The sequence below is a fragment of the Panulirus ornatus genome, chromosome 65, assembly GCF_036320965.1.
Source record: "Panulirus ornatus isolate Po-2019 chromosome 65, ASM3632096v1, whole genome shotgun sequence".
Lineage (NCBI taxonomy): Eukaryota > Metazoa > Arthropoda > Malacostraca > Decapoda > Palinuridae > Panulirus > Panulirus ornatus.
In genome coordinates this window covers 26,838,984-26,853,751 of record NC_092288.1, presented here as the reverse complement: position 1 = coordinate 26,853,751, position 14,768 = coordinate 26,838,984, and the positions used below count along the sequence as shown (strand labels likewise).

The window sequence follows — 14,768 nt, the reverse complement described above, 5'->3', positions numbered from 1 at the left end:
CACCCCTACTGTACCTAATTACATTGCTCTTATTCACATTTACTCTTAACTTTCTTCTTTCACACACTTTACCAAACTCAGTAACCAGCTTCTGAAGTTTCTCACATGAATCAGCCACCAGCGCTGTATCATCAGCGAACAACAACTGACTCACTTCCCAAGCTCTCTCATCCACAACAGACTTCATACTTGCCCCTCTTTCCAAACTCTTGCATTCACCTCCCTAACAACCCGATCCATAAACAAATTAAACAACCATGGAGACATGACACACCCCTGCCGCAAACCTACATTCACTGAGAACCAATCACTTTCCTCTCTTCCTACACGTACACATGCCTTACATCCTCGATAAAAACTTTTCACTGCTTCTAACAACTTGCCGCCCACACCATATATTCTTAAAACCACACTGCTCTTCCCCAATCTGATGCTCTGTACATGCCTTCACCCTCTCAATCAATACCCTCCCATATATATATATATATATATATATATATATATATATATATATATATGGTTTCAGAAGTGGTAGAGGATGTGTGGATCAGGTGTTTGCTTTGAAGAATGTATGTGAGAAATACTTAGAAAAGCAAATGGATTTGTATGTAGCATTTATGGATCTGGAGAAGGCATATGATAGAGTTGATAGAGATGCCCTGTGGAAGGTATTAAGAATATATGGTGTGGGAGGCAAGTTGTTAGAAGCAGTGAAAAGTTTTTATCGAGGTTGTAAGGCATGTGCACATGTAGGAAGAGAGGAAAGTGATTGGTTCTCAGTGAATGTAGGTTTGCGGCAGGGGTGTGTCATGTCTCCATGGTTGTTTAATTTGTTTATGGATGGGATTGTTAGGGAGGTGAATGCAAGCGTTTTGGAAAGAGGGGCAAGTATGAAGTCTGTTGTGGATGAGAGAGCTTGGGAAGTGAGTCAGTTGTTGTTCGCTGATGATTCAGCGCTGGTGGCTGATTCATGTGAGAAACTGCAGAAGCTGGTGACTGAGTTTGGTAAAGTGTGTGAAAGAAGAAAGTTAAGAGTAAATGTGAATAAGAGCAAGGTTATTAGGTACAGTAGGGTTGAGGGTCAAGTCAACTGGGAGGTAAGTTTGAATGGAGAAAAACTGGAGGAAGTAAAGTGTTTTAGATATCTGGGAGTGGATCTTTCAGCGGATGGAACCATGGAAGTGGAAGTGGATCATAGGGTGGGGGAGGGGGCGAAAATTCTGGGAGCCTTGAAGAATGTGTGGAAGTCGAGAACATTATCTCGGAAAGCAAAAATGGGTATGTTTGAAGGAATAGTGGTTCCAACAATGTTGTATGGTTGCGAGGCGTGGGCTATGGATAGAGTTGTGCACAGGAGGGTGGATGTGCTGGAAATGAGATGTTTGAGGACAATGTGTGGTGTGAGGTGTTTTGATCAAGTAAGTAACGTAAGGGTAAGAGAGATGTGTGGAAATAAAAAGAGCTTGGTTGAGAGAGCAGAAGAGGGTGTTTTGAAATGGTTTGGGCACATGGAGAGAATGAGTGAGGAAAGATTGACCAAGAGGATATGTGTCGGAGGTGGAGGGAACGAGGAGAAGTGGGAGACCAAATTTTAGGTGGAAAGATGGAGTGAAAAAGATTTTGTGTGACTGGGGTCTGAACATGCAGGAGGGTGAAAGGAGGGCAAGGAGTAGAGTGAATTGGATCGATGTGGTATACCGGGGTTGACGTGCTGTCAGTGGATTGAATCAGCGCATGTGAAGCGTCTGGGGTAAACCATGGAAAGCTGTGTAGGTCTGTATTTTTGCGTGTGTGGACGTGTATATATATACATGTGTATGGGGGTGGGTTGGGCCATTTCTTTCGTCTGTTTCCTTGCGCTACCTCGCAAATGCAGGAGACAGCGACAAAGCAAAAAAAATATATATATATTTATTTTTATTTTATTTTACTTTGTCGCTGTCTCCCGCATTTGCGAGGTAATGTCACGTCTTATATAAGTGAAATATATAGCTCAGATGTATTGTTTATTTGTTTTGTATGTCCAACATAATCATGCAATGATTAATGTTCTTATTTCTGTATGGTGATGAAAATTATATGGTTTGTAAAACAGTACAAACAGTTATTAAAATCAGATTAATCTTCACTTTACATTTTATGTTAGTAATAGCTCAGCCACCAAACACGCCATTTACTGACTCCCTCCTGGACCTGGATTCAAATCCCCTATTCCCCCCTTTCTTCCCTTCCCTATATTGTTCCGGTACCGAACAGGTGCAGTTCAAGGTTACACGCAGAAGCAAACATGTCCATGGTTCATGTTGGTTGACTGTTGCTAATTATCTGGCAGGGAAAGAATTCTGTTGAGATTCATGAACTTTGTAATTATTATGTATAAAGCTAAATAGATTACTTTGAAAAGGACAGATATATGCTTTTTTTCTCAAGATGAATGGGCAATCAGATTTAAAAAAGGACAGATAGCAACCCTGTAGATTAGGCTGTAGGGGCAGTAGCTGGTATTGCTGTTCATTATCATCATCAACTTGACAGCTTTCAGTTTTCTAACTTCTCTCTCATGGTCTGGTCTCTACAAGTTAAATTATAATCATAGAAGACCACAATGGACATGGAACACCAAGATGAAGTTCTCAACATTGACGTCTCCTCTGTCTCAGGCACTTTTGAGTCTCAGCCTGACTCTCTGTCTGTGGCGGAGATTTCTCAGCCATCTGACAGCCAGGTCACCACCAGCCAGGACCAGGGGCCTTTCCTGAACCCCTGGCCTCACCTGGAATGTTACTTCAAGCTCAGTTGTCAGGATAAGGACAACAAATAGGTACTCTGTTTTGAGTGCCAAAGATGCTACCTGACCAAGAAAATTGTTAGAGGCCATATCATCATCCTTTATATTTTAAATCCTATGTCAAGAGGACCTACCCATCCTTCACCATCCAGTATGAGAAGATCAAGGCTGGCTATGGCTGTGGCAAGTGCCACTACCACCCCTAGGGCAGCAGCAATGTGCACAGCTCTGGCGCTGCCACCCCCAAGCTGCCCACCAAGAAGGTCCAGTAGCCCACCATCAGTGAGGTCCTGGGCTCAGTCAGCACTGGCACTGCCATATGCCAGTCTACTGTTGACAAAAAGATAGTCTGTCTTTTCGTCTATAACATACTCCCACTCCATGTGGTTGAATTCGAGGAGTTTGTTGACCTGATCAGGACCCTCAACTCAACAAAGGCCAGCATGTCCTGCTGCACTCTGGGCAGGCGCATTGATGACTAACACTGGGCAGTCGAGGAGGCCCTTATCAAAACTTTCGATGGGCTGACGTATTTGGCAACCACTGTTGACTGTTGGACTGCTCCCAATAGGTAGTTATCATTTATTTATTTATGAATTTTTATTGTACTAACTAGTGAATTTAATGTAATTAGTAGGATAAATAATTATGCATATGTAGTGAATATTACTGTGTTTTGTTATAAAGATTGGCGTGAATTTAACTTCAGTTTAATTTCAAGATGTTTGAAATAGGACTTGATAATCGCTTAACCATTGATCAATACTAATCACAGTTCAGTAAAGCAGTACATTAATGTTTCTTTTTATAATGATTTGCATAGATTAAACCTAACTTTCATTTTAAGATGTTTAAAATAAAACTTAATCATCAATGTATTATTTAGTTATCACTTAATCAGTATCACAGTATATTAATCAGTAATCACTTAATCTTTGCTTCAGATCTTTCCTCGGCATGACTTCTCACTGGATTGACCCAGTCACCAGGGCCAGGAAGCATGCTGTCCTCACCTGTATCTGTCTGAGTAGTTGCCACCTTTATGATGTCTTAACGGAGGTCATGGTCCAAATCCATGAGTGCTTCAACATTCAGGACAAGGTAGTAATGACAACCACCAACAACTGATCAATCTTTGTGAAGGCTTTCACCCAGTATGGCAATCAAGTGGACATGTTGCCTGACCTCAACAATGTTGGCAGACTGCCTGAGGATGACTCAAACAACAAGGACAACATGGCTGAGGGTGCCAATGCCATCAACATTGTAACTCACTGCAAACTCCTTTGTGAGGAACACGAGCTCCTCATTCTACCAATTCATATGATGTGTGGCTCACACCTTCAATATGGTGGCCTGTGTGGACTTGGGCAAGAGCCTTCTCAAGCAGACAGGCTCTGCCATTGCTGCATTCAACACCCTCAACAAGAAGGCCCATGACAAGGCTCGGGCACTCTTCAATGCCTGGGGGATAAGCCCTCAGATTGACAAGGTGGAATGTCATGTACAACTCAATTGTCGTCCTCAGAAACTTCCTGGCCACCAAGAAGGCTGAGCTTTACAGGTTCATTAACTGCAAAGAGAATCTCTCAGCCCCCATTGACGAGATGATAGCCTTCCTGAAGGAGTGTGCCAAAGTCAAATCCCATGTCATTGCCCTCAACAACATCCAAGGGGAGAAGAACGCCTACCTTGGAACCCTTCTTCCCACAGTGGCCCTCACCCTCATGAAGCCCAGGAACATGAGGAACAGCTTGGTTGTCTGCTAGCCACTGGTTGATGCCCTGATAGCAGCCATCATCATCTGGTTCAACCAATACCTGAACGACCAGGACTGCCAGCTGGCAGCTACCTTCCACTCAAAGTTCCAGTTCCACTGGCTGCATAGGTTCGACAGCAACCTAATGATCTCTGTCAAGGCTGCCATGGAGGAGAAGGTTGTGAGGACACTGAGGGACTGGAATGGTGACAGCACCACCCGCTCTAGTGACAGCAGCATGCAGTCACTGCTGTGCATGCCTGACAACCTCTTAGCTGGATGGATGGCTGCTGGCTCAAGTATCAGTGTCAAGCAGAAGGCCAAGAAACTTTTCAACACCTGGCTGGACACTAATGGGAAGAAGGTCATGGCTGACTCTGACCAAACTCTTCCTGAAATACAACACACTCATTCCAGCCTCTGCTGCGGTGGAATGGCTTTTCTCTCTCAGCAAGGACATCATGAGGCCCAAAAGGTCAAGACTATCAGCTGGGCCTAACTTTAAGAAGTTGCTCTTCCCAAAGGCCAACCAGCACATAGTGTGAGTGTGTGACTCAAAGACTCTAAAAAGACTCATTGCCATAATGTGATTATTATATCATCTTAAGTTGTCAGTAATTAGTAATTACTTCTTTTTTTAACATTTTGAGTTGACTAATTGCTAATTCTGAGTTTATATATGAATATTGTACTGTATGGTGTGCTTTATAGTTTAATAAATGTATTTAGATTTCAAACTTACCTTTCAGCTCCTGCTGTAATGATTATCTGGTAAATTAGAATTCAGTTCATGGTATTGGTTTGGTTTCAAGAGTTCCAAAATAGTACATCTTTTAATAAAGCTGAAAAAATTATTTAGCAAAAAAGTTGCAAAACTTGTAGAAAAATGCTTACTTATTCTTGGCTTTAGCATAGATAAGCATTTTCTGTGGGCTTTGAAGCTTTTTCCTTGTTTTTTGAATTTTTTGTAAAAAATTCATTTTCTTATTATCATTAACTTCCAATAATGAGGTATTCAAATTATCAGATTATTGATATCATACTTAAAAATTGGGTTATCAGATTATTGATATTGGACTTAAAAATTGGGGTTATTGGATTATCATTATCAAAATTATCTTTTCATTTATTGGTGCCCAACACTGGGCATATGCTAGTTTTCTATACAGGTCACCGAACTGTAAAAAGCAAATTGCACTTGACAGAGATAGATAACTACCTAGACAGACATATAGATATTTGTTGTTCTTAAACTATTTAGCACTGTAAACTTCACCTTGCATGACAGTTTGTTTGGATAGGATATTTCAGATATATAGGACAAGTTTTTCTTTTGGTATTGTAATAAGTTTGCAGGGCCTGATGTTTTAGACATAAAAGAGAATATTTAGAGAACTTAGCAATTTTTATAAAGATATGTGATTAACATCAAAAGACTTGGTAACTAAAAGTTTTTGATATTGAATTCAACATCCCAACAGGGAAGCAGATGTGGCTGTGTTTGAGGCTGGAGACATATACAGTGCAGGCTTGACACATGAACTGGTACCTATAATGGCTGAGCAATATAATCTTGACACTCTTGAGTATTATGTTGTCGCTGTGTCAAAGGAGGATGATCCTGACACTGATGTGCTTTATCTGAAAGGTGAGGAGGACATATATGCATTTAATGAAATGCACTATCGGAAATGGTGATGATAAGTAAACTGCATGTAAGTTGAGAGTAAGTAATCTTAGGTAAGTAAAGGGACCTCTTTCAACTCTTACGAGTCAAAAGAACTCTAGCTAAGTTTGCTGCAGGCCAGACATATTTTTAATCATGCAGTAGTAATGGAGATAGCTAATAGATATCATGCAGTAGTAATGGAGATAGCTAATAGATAAGTAACAAAAATAAACATCCTGATTATTCTAACTAAAGTAATACACAGGTTTAGTATATTAAGGATAGAGCTGTGATTATAAGTATAACATGCTTGATATGACACCTAATTTTGCTTCCTTGAATGTCTGTACCACATGGCAATGCTTCCTGTTGTTATATATAAGGTTTTGAGATATCTATCTTTTGCCTGATAAAGCAAGCTTTGAGTTACAGTGTTTCAGACTTAAACTGGTTAGAATTAGGATACTTTATATGGACTTATGACACATTAGAAAATAGAAATTTTAGCCATTTATTTTTTAAGTGTAGAAGAATATTTTTGTAATGATAAAGTATATCACTCTAATTTGAGGTATTTTTGTACTTACCATGAAGATTTTTGTTATGTCATGGCAAAATAACATTTGATTTATATCTTCTGGCAAAATACGTATTTTTGTGATCTTTCTAAACCCACAGTAAGTGAGGGTATTTCAAAAAGTATGGATGACTGCCATTTGAAACAATTGCTAGGTCATTCAGTAAGTGATTTAGACAAGCCAAGTCCCCTCCCTTTGAGAAGGATGAGCTAGCACTACCATCTTGGCTCCTTCCTCTGCTCCTTCTTCAATAAATTGAAATAAAAGAAAGGAAGGTTTGCAACCCCCCCTTAATGCCCACTTGAGGTGCCTTCTACAATGTTCAGGGAATACACGGGTAGAATTGACGAAAAAGACCCATCCACTCATATACACACTCATATACATACATGCACATACATGTACATATACATACATATGGAAAGTTGTATGGGAGGGTATTGATTAGAAATGGTAGAGGATGTGTGGATAAGGTGTTTACTTTGAAGAATATATGTGAGAAATACTTAGAAAAACAGATGGATTTGTATGTAACATTTATGGATGTGGAGAATGCTTATGATAGAGTTGATAGAGATGCTCTGTGGAAGGTATTAAGAATATATGGTGTGGGAGACAAGTTGGCCATTGAGTTGTATAGGTATGTATATGTGTGTGTGTGTGGACGTGTATGTATATACATGTGTATGTGGGTGGGTTGGGCCATTCTTTCGTCTGTTTCCTTGCTCTACCTCGCTAACGTGGGAGACAGCGACAATAAGAAAATAAATAAATGAATATATATATACAGAGGTATAAGTTTGTTGAGTATTCCTGGCAAATTGTATGGGAGGGTATTGATTGAGAGGGTGAAGGCATGTACAGAGCATCAGATTGGGGAAGAGCAGTGTGGTTTCAGAAGTGGTAGAGGATGTGTGGATCAGGTGTTTGCTTTGAAGAATGTATGTGAGAAATACTTAGAAAAGCAAATGGATTTGTATGTAGCATTTATGGATCTGGAGAAGGCATATGATAGAGTTGATAGAGATGCTCTGTGGAAGGTATTAAGAATATATGGTGTGGGAGGCAAGTTGTTAGAAGCAGTGAAAAGTTTTTATTGAGGATGTAAGGCATGTGTACGTGTAGGAAGAGAGGAAAGTGATTGGTTCACAGTGAATGTAGGTTTGCGGCAGGGGTGTGTGATGGCTCCGTGGTTGTTTAATTTGTTTATGGATGGGGTTGTTAGGGAGGTGAATGCAAGAGTTTTGGAAAGAGGGGCAAGTATGAAGTCTGTTTGGGATGAGAGAGCTTGGGAAGTGAGTCAGTTGTTGTTCGCTGATGATACAGCGCTGGTGGCTGATTCATGTGAGAAACTGCAGAAGCTGGAGACTGAGTTTGGTAAAGTGTGTGAAAGAAGAAAGTTAAGAGTAAATGTGAATAAGAGCAAGGTTATTAGGTACAGTAGGGTTGAGGGTCAAGTCAATTGGGAGGTAAGTTTGAATGGAGAAAAACTGGAGGAAGTAAAGTGTTTTAGATATCTGGGAGTGGATCTGGCAGGGGATGGAACCATGGAAGCGGAAGTGAATCATAGGGTGGGGGAGGGGGTGAAAATCCTGGGAGCCTTGAAGAATGTGTGGAAGTCGAGAACATTATCTCGGAAAGCAAAAATGGGTGAGTGTGTTAGTGGTTTTGATGCACAAGATCAGGTTGTAGTGATGGATGATTTGTATGCAAAGGTGAGTAATGTGGCAGTTGAGGGACTAATTGGTGCATATTGGGTGTTCAGTGTTGTAAATGGAAATGGTGAAGAGCCTGTAGATTTATATGCTGAAAAAGGACTGTTGATTGGGAATACCTGGTTTAAAAAGAGAGATATACATAAGTGTACGTATGTAAGTAGGAGAGATGGCCATAGAACGTTATTGGATTACGTGTTAATTGATAGGTGCGTGAAAGAGAGGCTTTTGGATGTTAATGTGCTGAGAGGTGCAACTGGAGGGATGTCTGATCATTATATTGAGGAGGTGAAAGTGAAGAATTTTAGAGGTTTTCAGAAAAGAAGAATGAATGTTTGGGTGAAAAGAGTGGTGAGAGTAAGTGAGCTTGGGAAGGAGACTTGTGTCAGGAAGTACCAGGAGAGACTGAGTACAGAATGGAAAAAGGTGAGAACAAAGGAGGTAAGGGGAGTGCAGGAGGAATGGGATGTCTTTAGGGAAGCAGTGATGGCTTGTGCAAAAGATGCTTTTGGCATGAGAAGCGTGGGAGGTGGGCAGATTAGAAAGGATAATGAGTGGTGGGATGAAGAAGTAAGATTATTAGTGAAAGAAAAGAGAGAGGCATTTGGACGATTTTTGCAGGGAAATAATGCAAATGAGTGGGAGATGTATAAAAGAAAGAGGCAGGAGGTCAAGAGAAAAGTGCAAGAGATGAAAAAGAGGGCAAATGAGAGTTGGGGTGAGAGAATATGATTAAATTTTAGGGAGAACAAAAAGATGTTTTGGAAGGAGGTAAATAAATTGTGTGAGATGAGGGAACAAATGGGAACTTCAGTGAAGGGGGCAAATGGGGAGGTGATAACAAGTAGTGATGTGAGGAGATGGAGTGAGTATTTTGAAGGTTTGTTGAATGTGTTTGATGATAGAGTGGCAGATATAGGGTGTTTTGGTCGAGGTGGTGTGCAAAGCGAGAGGGTTAGGGAAAATGATTTGGTAAACAGAGAAGAGGTAGTAAAAGCTTTGCAGAAGATGAAAGCCAGCAAGGCAATGGGTTTGGATGGTACTGCAGTGGAATTTATTAAAAAAGGGGGTGACTGTATTGTTGACTGGTTGGTAAGGTTATTTAATGTATGTATGACTCATGGTGAGGTGCGTGAGGACTGGCAGAATGCTTGCATAGTGCCATTGTACAAAGGCAAAGGTGATAAAAGTGAGTGCTTAAATTACATAGGTATAAGTCTTTGAGTATTCCTGGCAAATTGTATGGGAGGGTATTGATTGAGAGGGTGAAGGCATGTACAGAGCATCAGATTGGGGAAGAGCAGTGTGGTTTCAGAAGTGGTAGAGGATGTGTGGATCAGGTGTTTGCTTTGAAGAATGTATGTGAGAAATACTTAGAAAAGCAAATGGATTTGTATGTAGCATTTATGGATCTGGAGAAGGCATATGATAGAGTTGATAGAGATGCTCTGTGGAAGGTATTAAGAATATATGGTGTGGGAGGCAAGTTGTTAGAAGCAGTGAAAAGTTTTTATTGAGGATGTAAGGCATGTGTACGTGTAGGAAGAGAGGAAAGTGATTGGTTCACAGTGAATGTAGGTTTGCGGCAGGGGTGTGTGATGTCTCCATGGTTGTTTAATTTGTTTATGGATGGGGTTGTTAGGGAGGTGAATGCAAGAGTTTTGGAAAGAGGGGCAAGTATGAAGTCTGTTTGGGATGAGAGAGCTTGGGAAGTGAGTCAGTTGTTGTTCGCTGATGATACAGCGCTGGTGGCTGATTCATGTGAGAAACTGCAGAAGCTGGAGACTGAGTTTGGTAAAGTGTGTGAAAGAAGAAAGTTAAGAGTAAATGTGAATAAGAGCAAGGTTATTAGGTACAGTAGGGTTGAGGGTCAAGTCAATTGGGAGGTAAGTTTGAATGGAGAAAAACTGGAGGAAGTAAAGTGTTTTAGATATCTGGGAGTGGATCTGGCAGGGGATGGAACCATGGAAGCGGAAGTGAATCATAGGGTGGGGGAGGGGGTGAAAATCCTGGGAGCCTTGAAGAATGTGTGGAAGTCGAGAACATTATCTCGGAAAGCAAAAATGGGTGAGTGTGTTAGTGGTTTTGATGCACAAGATCAGGCTGTCGTGATGGATGATTTGTATGCAAAGGTGAGTAATGTGGCAGTTGAGGGACTAATTGGTGCATATTGGGTGTTCAGTGTTGTAAATGGAAATGGTGAAGAGCCTGTAGATTTATATGCTGAAAAAGGACTGTTGATTGGGAATACCTGGTTTAAAAAGAGAGATATACATAAGTGTACGTATGTAAGTAGGAGAGATGGCCATAGAACGTTATTGGATTACGTGTTAATTGATAGGTGCGTGAAAGAGAGGCTTTTGGATGTTAATGTGCTGAGAGGTGCAACTGGAGGGATGTCTGATCATTATATTGAGGAGGTGAAAGTGAAGAATTTTAGAGGTTTTCAGAAAAGAAGAATGAATGTTTGGGTGAAAAGAGTGGTGAGAGTAAGTGAGCTTGGGAAGGAGACTTGTGTCAGGAAGTACCAGGAGAGACTGAGTACAGAATGGAAAAAGGTGAGAACAAAGGAGGTAAGGGGAGTGCAGGAGGAATGGGATGTCTTTAGGGAAGCAGTGATGGCTTGTGCAAAAGATGCTTTTGGCATGAGAAGCGTGGGAGGTGGGCAGATTAGAAAGGATAATGAGTGGTGGGATGAAGAAGTAAGATTATTAGTGAAAGAAAAGAGAGAGGCATTTGGACGATTTTTGCAGGGAAATAATGCAAATGAGTGGGAGATGTATAAAAGAAAGAGGCAGGAGGTCAAGAGAAAAGTGCAAGAGATGAAAAAGAGGGCAAATGAGAGTTGGGGTGAGAGAATATGATTAAATTTTAGGGAGAACAAAAAGATGTTTTGGAAGGAGGTAAATAAATTGTGTGAGATGAGGGAACAAATGGGAACTTCAGTGAAGGGGGCAAATGGGGAGGTGATAACAAGTAGTGATGTGAGGAGATGGAGTGAGTATTTTGAAGGTTTGTTGAATGTGTTTGATGATAGAGTGGCAGATATAGGGTGTTTTGGTCGAGGTGGTGTGCAAAGCGAGAGGGTTAGGGAAAATGATTTGGTAAACAGAGAAGAGGTAGTAAAAGCTTTGCAGAAGATGAAAGCCAGCAAGGCAATGGGTTTGGATGGTACTGCAGTGGAATTTATTAAAAAAGGGGGTGACTGTATTGTTGACTTGTTGGTAAGGTTATTTAATGTATGTATGACTCATGGTGAGGTGCGTGAGGACTGGCAGAATGCTTGCATAGTGCCATTGTACAAAGGCAAAGGTGATAAAAGTGAGTGCTTAAATTACATAGGTATAAGCTCTTTGAGTATTCCTTGGAAATTATATGGGAGGGTATTGATTAAGAGGGTGAAGGCATGTACAGAGCATCAGATTGGGGAAGAGCAGTGTGGTTTCAGAAGTGGTAGAGGATGTGTGGATCAGGTGTTTGCTTTGAGGAGTGTATGTGAGAAATAATTAGAAAAGCAAATGGATTTGTATGTAGCATTTATGGATCTAGAGAAGGCATATGATAGAGTTGATAGAGATGCTCTGTGGAAGGTATTAAGAATATGTGGTGTGGGAGGCAAGTTGTTAGAAGCAGTGAAAAGTTTTTATCGAGGATGTAAGGCATGTGTATGTGTAGGAAGAGAGGAAAGTGATTGGTTCTCAGTGAATGTAGGTTTGCGGCAGGGGTGTGTGATGTCTCCATGGTTGTTTAATTTGTTTATGGATGGGGTTGTTAGGGAGGTGAATGTAAGAGTTTTGTTAAGAGGGGCAAATATATAGTCTGTTGTGGATGAGAGAGCTTGGGAAGTTAATCAGTTGTTGTTCGCTGATGATACAGCGCTGGTGGCTGATTCATGTGAGAAACTGCAGAATCTGGTGACTGAGTTTGGTAAAGTGTGTGAAAGAAGAAAGCTGAGAGTAAATGTGAATAAGAGCAAGGTTATTAGGTACAGTAGGGTTAAGGGACAAGTCAGTTGGGAGGTAAGATTGAATGGAGAAAAAGTGGAGGAAGTGAAGTGTGTTTGATATCTGGGAGTGGATTTGGCAGCGGATGGAACCATGGAAGCGGAAGTGAATCATAAGGTGGGGAGGGGGCGAAAGTTCTGGGAGCGTTGAAGAATGTGTGGAAGGTGAGAACATTATCTCAGAAAGCAAAAGTGGGTATGTTTGAAGGAATAGTGGTTCCAACAATGTTATATGGTTGTTAGGCGTGGGCTATGGACAGAGTTTTGCAGAGGAGGGTGGATGTGCTGGAAATGAGATGTTTGAGGACAATATGTGGTGTGAGGTGGTTTGATCGAGTAAGTAATGATATGGTAAGAGATATGTGTGGTAATAATAAGAGCGTGGTTAAGAGAGCAGAAGAGGGTGCTTTGAAATGATTTGGTCACATGGAGAGAATGAGTGAGGAAAGATTGACAAAGAGGATATATGTGTTAGAATTGGAGGGAATGAAGAGAAGTGGGAGACTAAATTGGAGGTGGAAAGATGGGGTGAAAAACAATTTGAGTGATTGGGGCCTGATCATGCAGGAGGGTGAAAGGTGTGGAAGGAAAAAAACGAATTGGAACGATGTGGTATACTGGGGTCGATTTGCTGTCAGTGCATTAAATCAGGACATGTAAAGTGTCTGGGGTAAACCATGGAAAGTTTTGTGGGGCCTGGATGTGGAAAGGGAGTTTCGGTGCATTATACATGACAGCTAGAGACTGAGTGTGAATGAATGTGGCCTTTGTTGTCTTTTCCTAGCCCTACCATGCATACATGCGGGGGAAGGGGGTTATCATTTCATGTGTGGCGGGGTGGCGACGAGAATGTACGAAGGCAGCTAGTATGAAGTATATACATGTGTATATATGTATATGTCTGTTTATGTATATATATGTATATGTTGAAATGATTTTATTTATATTTATTATACTTTGTCGCTGTCTCCCGCGTTTGCGAGGTAGCGCAAGGAAACAGACGAAAGAAATGGCCCAACCCCCCCCATACACATGTATATACATACGTCCACACACGCAAATATACATACCTACACAGCTTTCCATGGTTTACCCCAGACGCTTCACATGCCTTGATTCAATCCACTGACAGCACGTCAACCCCGGTATACCACATCGCTCCAATTCACTCTATTCCTTGCCCTCCTTTCACCCTCCTGCATGTTCAGGCCCCGATCACACAAAATCTTTTTCACTCCATCTTTCCACCTCCAATTTGGTCTCCCTCTTCTCCTCTTTCCCTCCACCTCCGACACATATATCCTCTTGGTCAATCTTTCCTCACTCATCCTCTCCATGTGCCCAAACCACTTCAAAACACCCTCTTCTGCTCTCTCAACCACGCTCTTTTTATTTCCACACATCTCTCTTACCCTTACGTTACTCACTCGATCAAACCACCTCACACCACACATTGTCCTCAAACATCTCATTTCCAGCACATCCATCCTCCTGCGCACAACTCTATCCATAGCCCACGCCTCGCAACCATACAACATTGTTGGAACCACTATTCCTTCAAATATACCCATTTTTGCTTTCCGAGATAATGTTCTCGACTTCCACACATTCTTCAAGGCCCCCAGGATTTTCGCCCCCTCCCTCACCCTATGATCCACTTCCGCTTCCATGGTTCCATCCGCTGCCAGATCCACTCCCAGATATCTAAAACACTTCACTTCCTCCAGTTTTTCTCCATTCAAACTTACCTCCCAATTGACTTGACCCTCAACCCTACTGTACCTAATAACCTTGCTCTTATTCACATTTACTCTTAACTTTCTTCTTCCACACACTTTACCAAACTCAGTCACCAGCTTCTGCAGTTTCTCACATGAATCAGCCACCAGCGCTGTATCATCAGCGAACAACAACTGACTCACTTCCCAAGCTCTCTCATCCCCAACAGACTTCATACTTGCCCCTCTTTCCAAAACTCTTGCATTTACCTCCCTAACAACCCCATCCATAAACAAATTAAACAACCATGGAGACATCACACACCCCTGCCGCAAACCTACATTCACTGAGAACCAATCACTTTCCTCTCTTCCTACACGTACACATGCCTTACATCCTCGATAAAAACTTTTCACTGCTTCTAACAACTTTCCTCCCACACCATATATTCTTAATACCTTCCAGAGAGCATCTCTATCAACTCTATCATATGCCTTCTCCAGATCCATAAATGCTACATACAAATCCATTTGCTTT

General features: G+C 41.4%; 1 protein-coding gene across 2 annotated transcripts in view; it reads left to right on the top strand.

Annotated features, from left to right (window-relative positions):
* The window catches only part of Tsf2 (transferrin 2), a 245,751-nt gene that overhangs the window by 118,758 nt on the left and 112,225 nt on the right, over positions 1 to 14,768 (top strand). For both annotated transcript variants that reach the window (XM_071657722.1, XM_071657723.1), the window contains exon 11: positions 6,029 to 6,195. In XM_071657722.1, the coding sequence (XP_071513823.1) occupies positions 6,029 to 6,195 (167 nt within the window). The remainder of the gene's footprint in view (positions 1 to 6,028; positions 6,196 to 14,768) is intronic.